The 19,876-nt window shown below is 45.9% G+C and overlaps 1 protein-coding gene across 1 annotated transcript in view; it reads left to right on the top strand.

Moving 5' to 3' along the window:
• Positions 1 to 9,714, top strand: part of LOC124712417 (coiled-coil domain-containing protein 42-like) — a 33,584-nt gene extending 23,870 nt beyond the window's left edge. The window contains exons 5-6 of the mRNA XM_047242711.1: positions 7,904 to 8,068; positions 9,691 to 9,714. Of these exons, the coding sequence (XP_047098667.1) occupies positions 7,904 to 8,068; positions 9,691 to 9,714 (189 nt within the window). The remainder of the gene's footprint in view (positions 1 to 7,903; positions 8,069 to 9,690) is intronic.
• Positions 9,715 to 19,876: the final 10,162 nt, after the last annotated feature.

Raw genomic sequence — 19,876 nt, 5'->3', positions numbered from 1 at the left:
AAACACACTTTAAATTGCACTGTTTCATCTTAATCACTCACTGTACTCATGAGTATTCTGACTTGCAAAGAACCTGACGCCGGCCGGGGTGGCCGAGTGGTTCTAGGCGCTACAGTTTTGAACCGCGTGACCGCTACGGTCGCAGGTTCGAATCCTGCCTGGGACATGGATGTGTGTGATGTCCTTAGGTTAGTTAGGTTTAAGTAGTTCTAAGTTCTAGGCGACTGATGACCTCAGAAGTTAAGTCCAATAGTGCTCAGAGAAATTTGATCCATTTTTAAAAAAGAATCTGACTGGCACTTAGTGAAGATTCACATTGTCGCCTCGACTCACGTGGCTGTTTTGATAAACAGGCCGCCTCCACACTGCTTACTTCATGTGCAGCTGGTCTGGACAGCGTGAACTGGCAGCGCTGTTGAGTGGAAGATATATCAACTGCTAGGATCACGTGAAATGACACCTAAGTCACTGTCTTCCAGAGGGTCGGACGTGGTGACGACATAGTGTCAGTCCCTGGCAACTCGTGTAAAAAAGAGAAAGAATAGATGGCAGAATCATTCCAAAACAAAACTTATACTGCCGCATTGTAAAACACGTGACTAACAGTCACACATAAATTAGTTTGCACAGTATACAGTCGTGATTTCGAATTCACCACTATTCAATAAACTGAGCACATTGCGACCTATACACGCCGAAGTCGATTGCAGAGTTTGCCGTTTTTTTTAATACCGTCGTTGTGTTGTCCTCCAGTGCTGCTGTCGGCGGCCACTGTGTCGGACGATGCTTGTGAATCCCGAAAAGCTCCCTAACGTAAACCTTACATCACGCTCCAGTTGGAGCTCCAAAGTGAAATGACTACTTCTCATATTGAATTCTGTTAGCAGAATTCGAAGTGATTTTCTCACTAACAGCGGACGAAGTGACCTTGGTTCCTTCTCTCTTCCCTAGTAACTTCCGCCCCTTCTTCGAGAGCCAGTCCTAGCCTCTAACGAGCAGTCATCCAATGACAAGCGTCAATTGCCCTGGAGCGTTCTCCCACTTGATTAACACTGTGGAAGGCGGCCGTCGTGTCAGGACCAGGCAGCTTGTCCGCCAGACGACCGTGTGGAACGTTCTCCATGGCAGTTGTTACTACCCTATCAGTTACAGCGTGTGCAGGGCTTACTATTGACCCACATCGGGAGCCGTTTTGTCGCTGGTTTCTTCAACAGGCAGCCATCATTCCGGGATTTGTGTCATCCATCCTATTCACAGATGAGGAACGCCGGCCGCGGTGGTCTAGCGGTTCTAGGCGCTCAGTCCACAACCGCGCGACCGCTACGGTCGCAGGTTCGAATCCTGCCTCGGGCATGGATGTGTGTGATGTCCTTAGGTTAGTTAGGTTTAAGTAGTTCTAAGTTCTAGGGGACTGATGACCACAGATGTTAAGTACCATAGTGCTCAAAGCCATTTGAACCATTTGAACAGATGAGGAAACCTTTACGTGGAGTGGTATCTTCTACTTTCATAACAGTCATCTGTGGGATACTATGCAGAACCCCCATGGTGTGGTGACAGCAAATCATAAGTATCGGTGCAGCAGGAATGTGTGGGCCGGGATAATTGGCGACCGTATTTTGGGACCAGTCTTCCTTCCACGTCGCCTAATAGGCCGGAACTATCGGCGTTTCCTACGGGTGTCTTTGCATCCCCTGCTGGAAGAAATGACACTGATGATTCGAAGGGTTATGTGGCTGCTACATGATGGTGCTCCAACCCACCTCACCGTTCCCTGGTCGACGAATAGGACGAGGGAGTCCAGTTGCATGGTCTGCTCGTTCACCGGATCTCAACCCGTGCGATTTCTGATTATGGGGTCATCTCAAAAGTATCGTGTATGTAGTGCCCATTCCAGATGTGGAGACAATGGAGCAGCGTATTCATGCTGCCTTTGACATTGTTCGGTCGTAGCGTGGCCGATGTGAAGGTTAAGTGATGGAACATGGTATGGCGCGTACACTGATGCGTCGAGGCACATGGAAAATATTTTCAACACATGGTGTAACAGTGGCTATATGGAACAGTGCGTATTAGGCCGCAGTCTCTGTAACAATGTATGATTGAATAAATGGCGTCTAGCATGGAAACGACGCGTTTCCGGACATTTAAGTTCATTACACCTTTTTTGTTCATTGTTCTCTCACTGATCAATGCCCAGACTTTGTACACGGTGGAAGAAATCACTCTGCATAAGGGACATGAACAGGCTCAGATGTTGAGTGAACACTACGAAGGGCACGGAATTGATGTATACTCGTGTGAGATAGCGTTATCAGCACCTGATAGAATTTGAAAGGCGAGGTAAAGGGGCCTGCTTCTCGGTCTCCATTTGCAATTCCACTGCAGGCTAGCCTTCCCTTTAGCAACGCAGGTTGCACGGGGCAGCCTAATCACCAGGCGGAAATAAACTACCAGCAAGTCGAGCAGCCTGCAACAGAAACCGCCCGCATAACAGGAGGCGCGAGGAACAAGTAGTGTGTGTTTTCGTTCCACTGCGCAAACCAGGATATTAGCCGCGTTCTGGGGCTTGACGGGCAGTACCACTTCAGTTCAATGAAGCTCAACAGCTGCATCGCAGGTCACCTGAAGAGAAGCATCGACCTGTTCGGCGGAGGAATGGTCGCGCTCGCTGAGGATGAGTCCGAAATGAAATCAGCAACACAGCAACAATGCACGACATCGGCATGGCGCAGTGCCCACCCTGAGAAGGAAACAGTCGCAAAGACCGGTTTGGACCTAGTCTGTGAATGTAACGCGGGCACTGGCTATAAATTTTGTAAGGTGTCGTGAAAGTTGAGTATTTGTGTTACTGAATGAATCAGTAATAGTTATTTCTTTAGTTATACCTGATACCGTTTGTTGGGGGTAACGAGCCTTTTTTGCACAGGCGTATCAGCGGCATCTTGTAGACTGTTATCAATATACAGAAGTTGTGGTGTCACCGCCAGACACCACACTTGCTAGGTGGTAGCCTTTAAATCGGACGCGGTCCGCTAGTATACGTCGGACCCGCGTGTCGCCACTGTCAGTGATTACAGACCGAGCGCCACCACACGGCAGGTCTAGAGAGACTCACTAGCACTCGCCCCAGTTGTACAGACGACTTTGCTAGCGATGCTACACTGACAAATACGCTCTCATTTGCCGAGACGATACTTAGCATAGCCTTCAGCTACGTCATTTGCTACGACCTAGCAAGGCGCCATTACCAGTTTATATTGAGATTATAAAACATGTATAAACAAGAGCGATGTACACCAATTATGGATTAAAGTTAAGTATTACATCAACTACGTACTTTATTTGCTACTATTAATTCCCTTTAACTGTTCCAGACCTCGCGCCAGCCTGCGTGAGCTTAAGCGCATGCCTTTCGGCTTCACCTCATAGTGACTTGGCTGTCTTGCCAAGTCACAACAGAAGTCACATTGTCACATCGACAGCCGACAAGGTGAAGTTACAACAGCAATAAATGAACGAGACAGTAGTTAGTTTACGGAATAGCGTGTCAGACAAATCAAATTTTGTTTCTGTTTACTTTCATTTGACCACAAAATGTCCACCTTCTGTATTGGCGAAAGGTTTTTCATTTGCATTTACCCGTCAAACGATTCAGCATGTATGTGGACGTACTACTTCAGTCAAATAACACAGCTTAATTTGTAATTCAAAGAAGTATTAAAGCAGCAAATGTCATATTATTTCCATTATCTAAAAGAGATAAAGTAAATTATAAAAATAGCATTTTACATCCCTGCGTAAACTGCAATTTGATGCGTTTATTAGCACACTGGGTGACTTAGGTCGCTCATCACGTCTTGCTACTTCAGTTCGTATATACATAATATATACACTCCTGGAAATGGAAAAAGGAACACATTAGAACCGGTGTGTCAGACCGACCATACTTGCTCCGGACACTGCGAGAGGGCTGTACAAGCAATGATCACACGCACGGCACAGCGGACACACCAGGAACCGCGGTGTTGGCCGTCGAATGGCGCTAGCTGCGCAGCATTTGTGCACCGCCGCCGTCAGTGTCAGCCAGTTTGCCATGGCACACGGAGCTCCATCGCAGTCTTTAACACTGGTAGCATGCCGCGACAGCGTGGACGTGAACCGTATGTGCAGTTGACGGACTCTGAGCGAGGGCGTATAGTGGGCATGCGGGAGGCCGGGTGGACGTACCACCGAATTGCTCAACACGTGGGGCGTGAGGTCTCCACAGTACATCGATGTTGTCGCCAGTGGTCGGCGGAAGGTGCACGTGCCCGTCGACCTGGGACCGGACCGCAGCGACGCACGGATGCACGCCAAGACCGTAGGATCCTACGCAGTGCCGTAGGGGACCGCACCGCCACTTCCCAGCAAATTAGGGACACTGTTGCTCCTGGGGTATCGGCGAGGACCATTCGCAACCGTCTCCATGAAGCTGGGCTACGGTCCCGCACACCGGTAGGCCGTCTTCCGCTCACGCCCCAACATCGTGCAGCCCGCCTCCAGTGGTGTCGCGACAGGCGTGAATGGAGGGACGAATGGAGACGTGTCGTCTTCAGCGATGAGAGTCGCTTCTGCCTTGGTGCCAATGATGGTCGTATGCGTGTTTGGCGCCGTGCAGGTGAGCGCCACAATCAGGACTGCATACGACCGAGGCACACAGGGCCAACACCCGGCATCATGGTGTGGGGAGCGATCTCCTACACTGGCCGTACACCACTGGTGATCGTCGAGGGGACACTGAATAGTGCACGGTACATCCAAACCGTCATCGAACCCATCGTTCTACCATTCCTAGACCGGCAAGGGAACTTGCTGTTCCAACAGGACAATGCACGTCCGCATGTATCCCGTGCCACCCAACGTGCTCTAGAAGGTGTAAGTCAACTACCCTGGCCAGCAAGATCTCCGGATCTGTCCCCCATTGAGCATGTTTGGGACTGGATGAAGCGTCGTCTCACGCGGTCTGCACGTCCAGCACGAACGCTGGTCCAACTGAGGCGCCAGGTGGAAATGGCATTGCAAGCCGTTCCCCAGGACTACATCCAGCATCTCTACGATCGTCTCCATGGGAGAATAGCAGCCTGCATTGCTGCGAAAGGTGGATATACACTGTACTAGTGCCGACATTGTGCATGCTCTGTTGCCTGTGTCTATGTGCCTGTGGTTCTGTCAGTGTGATCATGTGATGTATCTGCCCCCAGGAATGTGTCAATAAAGTTTCCCCTTCCTGGGACAATGAATTCACGGTGTTCTTATTTCAATTTCCAGGAGTGTATATGAGGGTGCATCTACATCTTCACACGAGCTCTGCAAGCTACCGTACGGTTCGTGGCGGAGGGTATGCTGTATCATTACTAGTCATTTCCTTTTTTGTTCCAGTCGCAAATACATCAAGGGGAAAGCGACTATCTATATGCCTCCGTATAAGCTCCAGTTCCTCGAATCTTCGTGGTCCTTACACGAAATGTATGCTGGTGGCAGTAGAATCGTTCTGTAGTCCGCTTGAAAAGCCGGTTCCCATCTGGGTTCCCGAAGCGTCTCCGTTGTGTTTGCGTGTTGTTCGAACCTACCGGTAACAAAAGTACGAGTAGCAGCCCGCCTCTGAATTGCTTCTGTGTCTTTCTTTACTCCGATATGGTGCGGATCCCAAGCACTCAAGCAGTACTCATGAGTAAGTCATATTAGTGTATTACATGCAGTCTGCTTTAAATACGAACGACAAATTTCCTAAATTCTCCGAAGAAACCGATGTCGACGATTCGAATTCGCTAGCCAGTCCTCAGGTGCTCGTTCCATTTCGTGTCGCCGTTACGCCCGGAGATTTAAACGACGTGACTGTGTTGATTAAGACACTACTGATTCTGTATGTGAACATTACTGGCTTGTTTCTCCCACTCACCCGCATTAACCTACATTTTTCTAGCTGCCATTCATCACACCAACTAGAAATTCTATAGAAGTCATCTTGGATCATGCTACAGTCACTCATCTTCGACACGTTCCCTTACACCACAGCGTCATCAGCAAACAGCCGCAGATATCTGTCCACTCTGTCCGCCAGATTATTAATGTAAACCGAAAATAATAGCGGTCCTACCACACCTTACGATACTCTTGTCTCTGATGAACAATCACCGTTGAGGATAATGTGCTGAGTTCTATTACTTAAGAAGTCTTCGAGCCAGTGACATATTTGGGAACCTGTTCCATATGCTCTTACCTTCTTTAACGGTCTGCACTAGGGTACCGTATCAAATGCTTTTCAGAAATCTAGAAATATGGAATCTGCCTGTTGCCTTTCATCCGTAGTTTGCAGTATTTCATGTCAGAAACAGTGCTGATTTGTGCAGATAAGATTTTCGGTCTCAGGAAAATTTATGATATTCGAATTCAGACTATGTTCAGGGATTCTGCAGCAATCCGATGTTAACAGTACTAGTCAGTAATTTTGCAGGTCATGTCTTTTACCCTTGTTACATTAAGGAGTCACCTGCGCTTTTTTCCAGTTGCTTGGGACTTTGCACTCCGGTCACGGAAAATAATAACGGCCGGGAGAGTGGTGTGCTGATCACATGCCACTCCGTACTCGCATCCGGTGACGCCAACGGGCTGAGGATGACACGCCGGCCGGTCGGTATCGTTGGGCCTTCAAGGCCTGTTCGGACGGACGCTGTTATCTTTTTTCTGGGGGGGGGGGGGGGGCGCGGGAGGTTGAACTGGGCGAGACATTCGCATTAAATGTAAGCTAAGTAAGGGGCAAATGTCATAGAATACTCTTAGAAAGAACTGTTGTTTCTCTACGCCGGGAATGATTATTACTATGTTGTCCACGTCTGTTCGGTGGTCAAACGACGGCGTGTTTGTATGATTATGATGAGTGAATGATTTCTTAAACGCGAAATTTAAAACATCGGCTTTCGTCTTGCTATCTTCTGCTGTCTCTTCAGACTGGTCAGCGAGTGACTCGATGGCAGCCCTAGACTCGCCTGGCGGTTTTGCGTAGAAGCAGAATGTTCTCGGGTTTTCGGCCAGATAGTTTGCTAAGGTTTGACAGTGATAATTTTTGCATCCTTCGCGCATATATCTTTTTATACCGTTGGCTTTCTTATTTTGCAAGTTCTGTTTTGAACCGGGAGTGGAACAACCTTTGCTTCCTGAGCAATTTCCGTAATTCGTTGTTAAACCACATTGGGTCTTTTCCGTCGTTAATCCACTTACTATGCATATACTTTATGGTCTGTTTAAATTTTGCCCATAATTCTTCTACGCCCGTCGTACCGGAACTAAATGACGTCAGTTCATTGTCTAAGCGTAAGTTCAAATGGCTCTGAGCACTATGCGACTTAACTTCTGCGGTCATGAGTCGCCTAGAACTTAGAACTAATTAAACCTAACTAACCTAAGGACATCACACACATCCATGCCTGAGGCAGGATTCGAACCTGCGACCGTAGCGGCCGCGCGGTTTCAGACTGTAGCGCCTTTAACCGCTTGGCCACCACGGCCGGCTAAGCGTAAGTAACCAAAATATATTAATATACTATTTTCAAGAACGAAAAGAGATGTATGGAAGCGAAATGATCCACTGTACATAAGAGAGAATGTGTTTAGTATTTGGGAAGCGGGATTGTGGAGAGTTGCAGGGATGGGTGTCATACTGTGAATGAGAGGGAGAGGTATGGGAGTTATGGAGAAGAAAGAATGTATTTATGTTTGAGAAAGGATGAAAGAATTTGTGTTAATTAATTGTTGTGCCGCTCTCGTGTTGGGACACAATCAGCATGCCAGGGGGTTTGATATTTATTGTCTGTATGTTACTAGTGCATCTAGTATGTTAAGCTTTGTGCTCATTTTCTCACAGGACTACATGAATGAGGTAGTCGAACAGTCAGACTTCAAAAGTATAGACGAGTTGGTGGAGCGCCACGAGACTCTGGTAGCTGCCCGGGAAGACCTGGCTCAGCGCCAGCTTCGTGAGATGGACAACCTGGAACAAGTCCGGACCGCTATGCTCGATCTGGAAGAGGTTTGTATTTTCAGTGTTCAATACACCTTTCCCACATTTGAGAGTATTTAAAGCACTATGTTTTGAAAGTAGGAGCACTGATCGATAGAGGAATATATGTGTCACTTATTACTGTTATGTGAGGGTCACGTGTCCTAGTGCAGGCTTAACAATCGCAGAAAATTATCTTCAACTTATTTTCCATGTGATCTGAACAGATCTGTATGAATAAATCAGACTAAACGGTTAATATGCACTCTAAGGCGATAGAGTTACGCAAATTTCTCACAAATTTATATTCAACGGGAAATGCAAAACTGTAAAGTTTGGCGGTCGATGTATGAATGTGTCACGTAGCAGCGCAGTTTCAACGCGCAGCTGAAAAGGATAGTAAAGAGGGGCATTCGATACCAGGACTTAAAGTTTTTGTGAATTTCATTCCGTGTACTCAGTTGAACAGTAACTACGGTTCCAGACCGCCACGTCAGCATTTGAGAGAGGACGTGTGTTGGGCTCAATAAGGCCAGTTGGAGTAATCGGCGAATCGCTCGACACTTGAATAGGAGCGATGCCACTATTGGACGCTGCTGGTAGGAATGGGTGAACCAAGGCCGAACACTGCTTTAAGAACGAGGCGGTCGACCTAGAGAGGCTGCAGAACATGAGGACTAAGCAATCGTCAGAGAGGCACTCAGAGCCCCGGTTTCATTATTATCATCGATCCGACGTGTAACTCGTGCTTCAGTCACCACAAGAACCGTTAATGGGCGGCTCACAGAAAGAGCGCTGAACTCACGGTGTCCCTTGCACCGACTACCATTGGCTTCCGTACGCCAAGAAGCACGTTTACTCTCATGTCGCTCGCATTCGGTCTGGAATGTCAGTGAATGGAGGAGAATTGTCTTCAGTGATATTCCCGCCTCGAACTGAACCCCGATGATTAACGAAGACGTATATTTGAGACCCCCCCCCTCCCCCCGGACAGCGGTGGGACGACATCCTGACCGCCCATCGTAAGGACCGACAGCCAGGATTGATGGGCTGGGATGAGATTTCATTTCATAGCAGGACCCACTTGGTTGTTATTCGCGGCAGGTTTACAGCACAGCGGTACGTCGACGATATTCTGTGCCGCGTTTCGTCGGCCTTCACGGCAAGCCATTCTGGCCGTACGTTTCAGGAAGATAATCCCTGCTCGCACAAGGCGAGAGTTTCTACTGCTTGCATTCGTGCTTGCCAAATCCTACCGATGCCACTTAGGTCGCTGTATCACTTCCCAACTGAGAAAGTTTGGAGCATTATGGGCAGGGCCCACCAGCCATCTCGATATTTTGACGATCTAAAGCGCCAAATGAAAAAAAAAAGATAGGCACGATTCCCTCAAAAGGACATCCAATAACTCAATCAATCAGTTCCAAGCCGAATTACTGCTCTAATAAGAGCCATATGTGGACCACCTCGTTACTGACTACTTCAATTTATGAAGCTGTATCTCTTGAATAAATCATACAATTTTTTGAGATATTGTAATATTTATTTATTTGTGCATGTACATCACATCTACAGGTTTCCGTCCCGTTCGGATAATTCCTTCTTGGTGCGCAGCTTTTTGTCTTAGAGTGTATTTTCGTATTTCCGAATAGCTCATAGCAGAGAGGATATTTTGAGGAATGAAGAGGGAGACAAAGCTACACTGCCTGACGAAAAAAAGAGAGGTGCTTAAAAAACATTGTCGAATGTCAATATAACTTCGTACATACCATCGGTGGGTGTGGAAATGATCAAAGTTGTAACTGTCTGTGACAGATAGAACGGACGTTGAAGTGCATTGGTATTGTTCGTGTTTAGTGTTACTACCAAGCCTGGTAGAGTAAGCAAAGGATGTGATTAACATCAAATGTTGAGTGACCTCTGTGCACGACACGGATATTATTATGTAAGGCTGCGTTAACAGAACATGACAGAGATCTACAGTGCCTTCATTGTGGATTTTGCAAGTCGGTCGAGTCCCAGGTTAGTGCAACCCCTTCACATCCGCGCCTGCCATGCGGGAACAAGTAAGCTGCACCTCTGGTCGGAGACTAGCAGCAGACGGACTAGACATGCATGCATGCAGTAGCCACAGACGGCTGCCTTTGGATAAGTGCAGTGACTGGGAATCATAGAATGTAGATGAACGGTGTCGCATTGTGTTCAGCGATGAGTCGCGGTTCTGTTCAACCCTAGATGACCATAATCGGGTGGTATTGCAGCGACCTGGCGACAGATCTCATGCTCCCAATGTTGCGGAAAAGTATAGGGGTGTTACTCTGGCTCGATGGTGCAGTGAGTCATCAGGTCACGGATAGTACTGATTGAGGGAACTCTGTCGGCGCAATGGTACGTCACAGACATCCTGCGTTCTCGTGTAGATTACTGGCCATTAAAATTGCTGCACCAAGAAGAAATGCAGATGATAAACGGGTATTCATTGGACAAATATATTATACTAGAACTGACATATGATTACATTTTCACGCAATTTGGGTGCATAGATCCTGAGAAATCAGTACCCATAACAACCCCTCTGGCCGTAATAACGGCCTTGATACGGCTGGGTATTGAGTCAAACAGAGCTTGGATGGCGTGTACAGGTACAGCTGCCTATGCAGCTTCAACACGATACCACAGTTCATCAGGAGTGATGACTGGTGTATTGTGACGAGCCAGTTGCTCGGCCACCATTGACCAGATGTTTTCAGCTGATGAGAGATCTGGAGAATGTGCTGGCCAGGGCAGCAGTCGAACATTTTCTGTATCCAGAAAGGCCCGTACAGGACCTGCAACATGCGGTCGTGCATTATCCTGAAGAAATGTAGGGCTTCGCAGGGATCGAATGAAGGGTAGAGCCACGGGTCGTAACACATCTGAAATGTAACGTCCACTGTTCAAAGTGCCGTCAATGCGAACAAGAGGTAACCGACACGTGTAACCAATGGCACACCATACCATCACGCCGGGTGATACGGCAGTATGGCGATGACTAATACACTCTTCCAATGTGTGTTCACCGCGATGTCGCCAAACACGGATGCGACCATCATGATGCTCTAAACAGAACCGGGATTCATCCGAAAAAATGTTTTGCTATTCGTGCACCCAGGTTCGTCGTTGAGTACACCATCGCAGGCAATCCTGTCTGTGATGCAGCGTGAAGGGCAACCGCAGCCATGCTCTCCGAGCTGACAGTCCGTGCTGCTGCAAACGTCGTCGAACTGTTCGTGCAGATGGTTGTTGTCTCGCAAACGTCCCCATCTGTTGACTCAGGGATCGAGACGTGGCTGCACGATCCGTTACAGCCATGCGGATAAGATGCCTGTCATCTCGACTGCTAGTGATACGAGGCCGTTGGGATCCAGCACGGCGTTCAGTATTACCCTCCTGAACCCACCGACTCCATATTCTGCTAACAGTCATTGGATCTCGAGCAACGCGAGCAGTAATGTCGTGATACGATAAACCACAATCGCGATAGGCTAAATCCGGCTTTTATCAAAGTCGGAAACGTGATGGTCCGCATTTCTCCTCCTTACACGAGGCATCACAACAACGTTTCACCAGGCAACGCCGGTCAACTGCTGTTTGTGTATGAGAAATCGGTTGGAAACTCTCCTCATGTCAGCACGTTGTAGGTGTCGCCACCGGTGCTAACCTTGTGTGAATGCTTTGAAAAGCTAATCATTTGCATATCACAGCATCTTCTTCCTGTCGGTTAAATTTCGCGCCTGTAGCACGTCATCTTCGTGGTGTAGCAATTTTATGGCCAGTAGTGTATTCTCTCTCATGTGACAGTATCATGGCACCGGTTTTCAACAGGACAGTGCTCGTCCACATATGTCACGTATCTATATAAACTGTCTGTGCGACGCCGAGGTAGTCTTACAGCAAGCAAGACCTGCAGATTTGTCCCCGATAGAGCATGTGTGGCAGCAACTCCGAAGTCAACTTGATCCCAGTGACAGTATCCATTGTATCAAAGACCAGTTACTAAAGTTGAGGACCAGCTTCCAGGGGAGAAGACAGCGGTTTTGTGACACCGTTCCAAACGAAATCAGTGTATGCATTCCAGATAGAGGGGGTGGGTCTTTTTGATAAATTATATCATACTGCCAAGTTCTTTGTATATTTTACTCACTGAAATAAAATCGCGTATCCTCTCTCCACGTCAAGATTCATTTCATTTCCTCCTCTCGTGCTGTGTGTTTAACGGTTTTTTTGTTTTGTTTTGTTAGGCTGCGTATTTCGTTTCCTCTCGGACTGTGTACAGTCTAAAGTAAGACGGAAAATTAGCACTCTTTAAGAGTGTTGATTGTACGACAGAGAATGGGGTAAGTAGAAGTTGTTGATGTATCCAGTCCCGGTGAAAACGGTGTAAGTAGGCTGTTCCGGTTTTTTTATTGGTAACGCCACGTAGCGCTCTGTATGAAAATCACTGGCTGTGCTGTGTGCAGTCTGTGGCTGGGTGGCATTGTTGTAATATTCGCTATTGTAGTGTTGGGCAGTTGGCTGTTAACAGCGCGTAGCGTTGCGCAGTTGGAGGTGAGCCGCCAGCAGTGGTGGATGTGGGATGTGAGATGGCGGAGTTTTGGACAGAGACAGTAAATTTGTAAGAATGGATGCCATGAACTGATATATATATATATATATATTATGACTTTTGAACAATATTAAGGTAAACACATTGTTTGTTCTCTATCGAAATCTTTCATTTGCTAACTATGCCTATCAATAGCTAGTGCCTTCAGTAGTTTGAATCTTTTACTTAGCTAGCAGTAGTGGCGCTCGCTGTATTGCAGTAGTTGGAGTAACGAAGATTTTTGTGAGTTAAGTGATTTGTGAAAGGTATAGGTTAATGTTAGTCAGGGCCATTCTTTTGTAGGGATTATTGAAAGTCAGATTGCGTTGCGCTAAAAATATTGTGTGTCAGTTTAAGCACAGTCATGTATAATTGTTCTAAGGGGACGTTACAACGGGAGCGGGACTGGCTGATATAGTTCTAGCTGCCAGCATTATTGTACAACAGACAAAATGGGTACTGCAAAGTTTTGTCTGCTCTTGCAACGCAGGTATTCGTACTGCGGTTGCCATTTTGTGCGGTTGCTGTGAGTTTAATTACACTACTGGCCATTAAAATTGCTACACTACGAAGACGACGTGCTACACACGCGAAATTTAACCGACGGGAAGAAGATGCTGTGATATGCAAATGGTTAGTTTTTCAGAGCATCCACACAAGGTTGGCGCCGGTGGCGACATCTACAACGTTCTGACATGAGGATTTCTCATTCACAAACAGAAGTTGAGCGGCGTTGCCTGCTGAAACGTTGTTGTGATGCCTCGTGTAAGGAGGAGAAATGCGTACCACCACGTTTCCGACTTTGATAAAGGTCGGATTGTAGCCTATCGCGATTGCGGTTTATCGTATCGTATCGCGTTGGTCGAGATCCAATGACTGTTAGCAGAATATGGAATCGGTGGGTCCAGGAGGGTAATACGGAACGCCGTGCTGTATCCCAGCGGCCTCGTATCACTAGCAATCGAAATGACATGCATCTTATCCGCATGGGTGTAACGGATCGTGCACACACGTCTCGATCCCTGAGTCAACAGATGGGGAAGTCTGCGAGACAACAACCACCTGCACGAACAGTTCGACGACGTTTGGAGCAGCACGGACTGTCAGCTCGGAGACCATGGCTGCGGTTACTCTTGACGCTGCTTCACAGACTGGAGCGCCTGCGTTGGTGTTCTCAACGACGAACCTGGATGCACGAATGGCAAAACGTCATTTTTTCGGATGAATCCAGGTTCAGTTTACAGCGTCATGATGGTCGCATCCGTGTTTGGCGACATCGCGGTGAACGCACATTGGAACCGTGTAGTCGTTATCGCGATACTGGCGTATCACCCGGCGCGATGCTATGGGGTGCCATTGGTTACACGTGTCGGTCACCTCTTGCTCGCATTGACGGCTCTTTGAACAGTGGACGTTACATTTCAGATGTGTTACGACCCGTGGCTCTACCCTTCATTCGATCCCTGCGAAACCCTACATTTCAACGGGCCTTTCTGAATACAGAAAATGTTCGACTACTGCCCTGGCCAGCACATTCTCCAGATCTCTCACCAACTGAAAACGTCTGGTGAATGGTGGCCGAGCAACTGGCTCGTCACAATACGCCAGTCACTACTCTTGATGAACTGTGGTATCGTGTTGAAGCTGTATGGGCAGCTGTACCTGTACACGCCATCCAAGCTCTGTTTGACTCAATGCCCAGGGGTATCAAGGCCGTTATTACCGCCAGAGTTGGTTGTTATGGGTACTGATTTCTCAGGATCTATGCACCCAAATTGCGTGAAAATGTAATCACATATCAGTTCTAGTATAATATATTTGTCCAATGAATACCCGTGTATCATCTGCATTTCTTCTTGGTGTAGCAGTTTTAATGGCCAGCAGTGTAGCTGCAATGAAACTTCCTGGCGGGTTAAAACTGTGTGCCGGACCGGGAGTCGACCTGGAGAGCTTTGCCTTTCGCGGGCAGGTGCTCTACCTTCCGAGCTACCCGGGCACGACTCAGACCCCTCCTCACAGTTCCACTTCTGCCACTACCTCATCGTGTACCTTCCAAACTTCACAGAAACCTGGGGCTGTGGCTAAGCCATGTCTCTACATGACCCTTTCTTCCAGGACTGCTAGTTCTGCAAGGTTCGCAGGAGAGCTTCTGTATAGTTTGGAAGGTAGGAGACGCTGGCAGAATTGGAGCTGTGAGGATGGGGCGTGAGTCGTACTTGCGTAGCTCAGACGGTAGAGCAGTTGCCCGCGAAAGACAAAGGTCCCGAGCTGGAGTCTCGGTCCGGCATACAGTTTTCATCTGTCAGGAAGTTTCAAGGTATAGGTTGTTTGTGGCAACAAAAAGTAAATATTTATTTCCGACTATTGGCTCCCATGAGCAGACAGAAGGAGCGACTGGGGTGGCCTTGCGTCGCACGTGGGCAGGAGCCGAGCGACTCAGAGTGGTGTATTGTCAAGCACTGCTACAGCTCGGCAGGGGAGCCCAGAGGGAGCTACGGCGGCGAGGCTGCGTCTTGTTCACACGCTGTTTGGGACGGAGTGCCTATGAAGCCGAATGCACTGGAGACTGGCCGGCGGGATAGAAAGTCATTGACTCAGCCACTCACCTGCTGAGGGAAGTCGTGTCCGTTTCGGGGCTGGCGGGCCGACTATCTTAAGAGAGTTTTGGAAAGGGCACTGTCTCATTAGATAGGCAAGTAGTGATTTCTGACTCAAAGGATTGGCAAAACGGCAGACACTATTTGTTACAAAGCTGGTCACACTGCGAACAAAAGAAGAAGTAATTGTTAGACGCTGAAGGCTGGTGAGGATCTTGCAGTGCGTATGTGTCTGAAAGCGCTCACAAAGGGACACTTCCTCAAACTAACGGGTTGCACGCGTTCTCATCGTAAGGGGGAAAGCTCGCAGTAGGTATTACCTAAATGGGCGTCTGTTTGCGTATTAGTTAAGCGCCACTGAATGTATCTTCGCCACTGAATCGGCCTGTCATGCGAAGCAACACGAAGACCCATTGTCGGTACTGCTCCCTTTGCTTGATGCCGATCACCCAAGCAGGTATTACACAAGACAGTACAAACTGGCCTTTCCCTTTTTGGTGTTAGTGATTTGTCTTACTAAATCAAAACATTAATGGCAGCGTCTATTAGTGAAATGTGAACTTTAATGTATTTAATTAAATGACAAAATTAATTCCTGCTAATATAATAATTCAATAAAACGTCAGTTTTTAAGAGAGATTAGTGCTAGTAATTATACCGAGTGAATCATCTAAAACTTATACCGCAAATATTGTGCGAATGGAAAGTGCTATTAATGTTCGGTTTTCACAGAACTGACTGGTAATCAGGGGTTCGTATTGTTAGCCAATAAACAGATTGTAACAATATTTAGAAAGTGTATTTTTGTGCAAACATACACTTTTTTTAAATGTCACAGTGACTATTGACATTAAAAGGCTAAAAGTAGGCTAATTAGAATGTCAGCGGTGTTAGTTTCAGGATTCTAGTGAGAGTCGTTTGCGACATATCGTATTTTGAAAAATTTCCACAGCGACACTTGTTTCTACCAATCAACTTGCCTAGTTTCTAGGCATTGTTGCAGTTGGTCCGCATGTTAGCTTCTGCGCAATTTCACGAAGAAGAGGAATGAGTCACGCAAGTGTCTTACGCATTTTCCATCGGCATAGGTTAAATTCCTATCACATTTTTGTCCGTCGAGAGCTGAATAGAAACGCTCATGAGAATTTCTTTAAAGTCAGTACCACCATTAGACTGTTTTTTATTTGCATTGTTACATTTACACGATCATGATTTCAGCTTCAAAGTGCCATTATCAAGTGTTTTCAGGAAGCATATTAGACAATAACAGTGAAATACATAACAAGTGATATAACCATAAGAATCCATATTTATAATGCCTACTTACAATGTTATACAGTGCCTAAGATGGCGTACTGTCATGTTTAAAATACACTATTAAACACATTGTATGGTGATACGTACATCATAAATATCGCCTCAAACCTCACTGGTTAATTAATGAGTGAGTAGAATACGTAATTGCACTGTATTATATTAATTCTGAATTGAGGCAAAATTTCACAACTTAGAGTTGGCCATGTGTTAATCTCACGTACAAAGCTGTATATTTACCTACTAAAATGTATTTTAAACAACGTCAGTGAGTAGCTGGACTGTTATATTGATGGATGCAGCGAATATTATCGCAAGGTTTGTTACTGTTTATGTTTATGAGCAGACAACTTTATTGTATACTAAGATAAACAGCTACTGCTAAGATGTAACAACTACCGAAGAAAATAAATTGCTCCTAACCTTTCCTATCCTACTGGACACTGTTTCCAAAGATTAAAAGAAAAAGTCACCTGCTTGTAACAGGAATATCTTTGACCAAGACAATTTGATACTTAGCCAACTGTCATTCAGTCAACATGGTATACTCAGTGATAAAACAAAGCAGTAGGTTTTTACCAGAAATATTGAACCTTAGACAATGTGTCTAACGATGTATTTTAAATATGACAGTATGCCATCTTAGGCACTGTATAACATTGTAAGTAAGCATTATAAATATGGATTCTTATGGTTATATCACTTGTTATGTATTTCAGTGTTATTGTCTAATACGCTTTCAGAAAACACTTGATAATGCCACTTTGAAGCTGAAATCATGATCGTGTAAATGTAACACTGCAAATAAAAACAGTCTAATGGCGGTACTGACTTTAAAGAAATATATTATGACTGTGGCCCCACATTATGAAAAAATTATTAGATTATGAGAGTCGTGTTAACTTGTGTACATGGGCATTTTCCACGGATGCTAGAAGACTTTCCACAGCAGACTAGGAAGAATCTGTGGTACTAACATGATGGCTGTCCAGAACATAATGTACGAAGTACTGCAGCATGTGTCCACGAATTCTTTCGAAATCGTTGGATTGGACGCAGAGGATCTGTACCTTGACCGGCCCGTTTCCTAGATCTGACGTCTGTAGACATTTTCCTGTGAGAAAGCTGAAAAATGCTGCCTACAAAGACATATCAGCTACACCCTATGATATGGAACAACGTGTAACTACAGCTCTCTCGGCAATTTCTGCCGAAACGCTAGCACTTGCGCAGAAGTCGTTCCATACCAGAGTGGAAGCGCATATTTCCGCTGCCGGTGAAAATTTTCAACACTACCTGTGATGGTCAATAATTGTCCCGTTACTGATCAGGGCCACATAACTAGTGTATGCGCACTTGTGTTGTTCTTTAGCGTGTGCTATCACAGGTATTATAGAAGTGTCGGAGCGTGAACTTTTCGAAATACGGTATCTCGTAAACGACTCACACTAGAGGCCTGCAACAGATACCCCTGACATTCTAATTTAATCAAAGATTAGTTTTTTAACGTCAATAGGCACTGTTCCATTTAAAAAAATGTATGTTTGCATAAAAATACACTTTCGAAGTATTATTGCAACCGGTTGCTTGGTTAAAAATACGAGCTCCTCGACTACCAATACGTTCTGTGAAAACTGCACATCAATAGCACTTCCCATTTCCGCAATATTTGCGGTGCCGCTTTAGGTGTTCAACCAATACAGTATTTAGTCATAAAAATCAGGATTTAAGTGCAATTTAAAACGTAACTTTTGTTGACTTATAGTTGTTATAGTCGACCAGGAGTGAACTTGGGGCGTGGAAACGAAAGGGTCGAGACGTATCGGTTTTAAAAGCAGCAGTGTTTCCTGAACTGTAACAATTTCCGAACTTTGCTTCTTATCGAGAGTATACTGTGATTTAGGTGATTTCAGTGTGGGTGGACTGTTACAGCTGTGGGCGTTCGCTGAGTTTATCTCGGATTGAAATATTTACGCTACCAGTAGCGGTGTATGCGAGTAGTAAAGTTGTGTTGGGAAATGTGTCAGACTGAGAAAGCGAACAGTTTTTCACAAATTGTGAGCGAGACTTTAAACCTGTCCGATAAATTGGCCGCTACTGAAGTGACAGAGGTAAATCGTGTCATTGATAAATTATTGTTAATAAATAAACAAGACCTATTTAAACAAGTTTTTTTGTATTTCATAGTTCCATTGGTGAAATCCAACTCCAGGTACATAACTTTAATTAGAACACAGCTAGCAGGCCAGCTAGGACATTATAAATGATCACACTTGACTGTCCAAACTTCAGGTCAAATGTAATTGTATATTTAGGTTTTCCTTCCTAGGAAGAGCTGTAGCTTTAAATTGGGAATCAAAGTTCGCACTCCTCCACCTTGTGTATAATTGTGAGTTTTGGGACTCCGTATACATTTATTGCCATTACTACATTGAAACTAAGATTTTATGATCTCGTTCATTTCTAAGGTGGACTTGCAGTGGGTTACACAGCTGATTAAATTTAGAAACTTTATGTAAATTTTATTTACGTATCACGACCTCAGCCATTCTCAGCCATTACATACTATTGCTGGACAAGAATACCCTGCTGGAGAGCCGCGCGGGGTAGCCGCGCGGTCTTGGGCGCCTTGTCAAGGTCCGCACGGCTGCCCCCGTCAAAGGTTCGAGTCCTCCCTCTGACATCGATGTGTGTGTGTTGCCCTTATCATAAGTTAGTTTAAGTTAGATTAAGTAGTGTGTAAGCTTAGGGACCGATAACCTCAGCAGTTTGGTCCCATAAGATCTTACCACAAACTTCCTTTTTCCTGGTAGAGACTATGAATCACTTGCACGAGAGTAAATATTGATTCCAAAGTAAGCTGTAATTATGTAGTTGAAGGCACTTGTATGGAGAAAATCTTTGTGTTATGTTTTCAACCACGGTTAAAATTAAGCAGTTAATATATGCTCCAGTCAATACTTTCGTTAATAGTCCATACTGATCTTAAGCATGCGTTCCTCCTTATGTTCTTCGTAGAACGAAATCCCCCAGGCATTATGTGTGTTCTAAGAAATGTATGATTGAAACTTGCCCGCGAAAGGCAAAGGTCCCGAGTTCGAGTCTCGGTCCGGCACACAGTTTTGATCTGCCAGGAAGTTTCATATCAGCGCACACTCCGCTGCAGAGTGAAAATCTCATTCTGGAAATGTATGATTGTTTTCAGGAACGATTCAGTACTATTATAGGACTGAACAACGAGGTTTCGCAGCAGGAAAGTGAGCTCAGCGCGGCGACCGACGAGGCCCTCCGCTGGGAGAGAAT

Source organism: Schistocerca piceifrons, chromosome 8 (genome assembly GCF_021461385.2).
Source record: "Schistocerca piceifrons isolate TAMUIC-IGC-003096 chromosome 8, iqSchPice1.1, whole genome shotgun sequence".
NCBI lineage: Eukaryota > Metazoa > Arthropoda > Insecta > Orthoptera > Acrididae > Schistocerca > Schistocerca piceifrons.
This window is presented reverse-complemented; position numbering and strand designations above follow the sequence as displayed.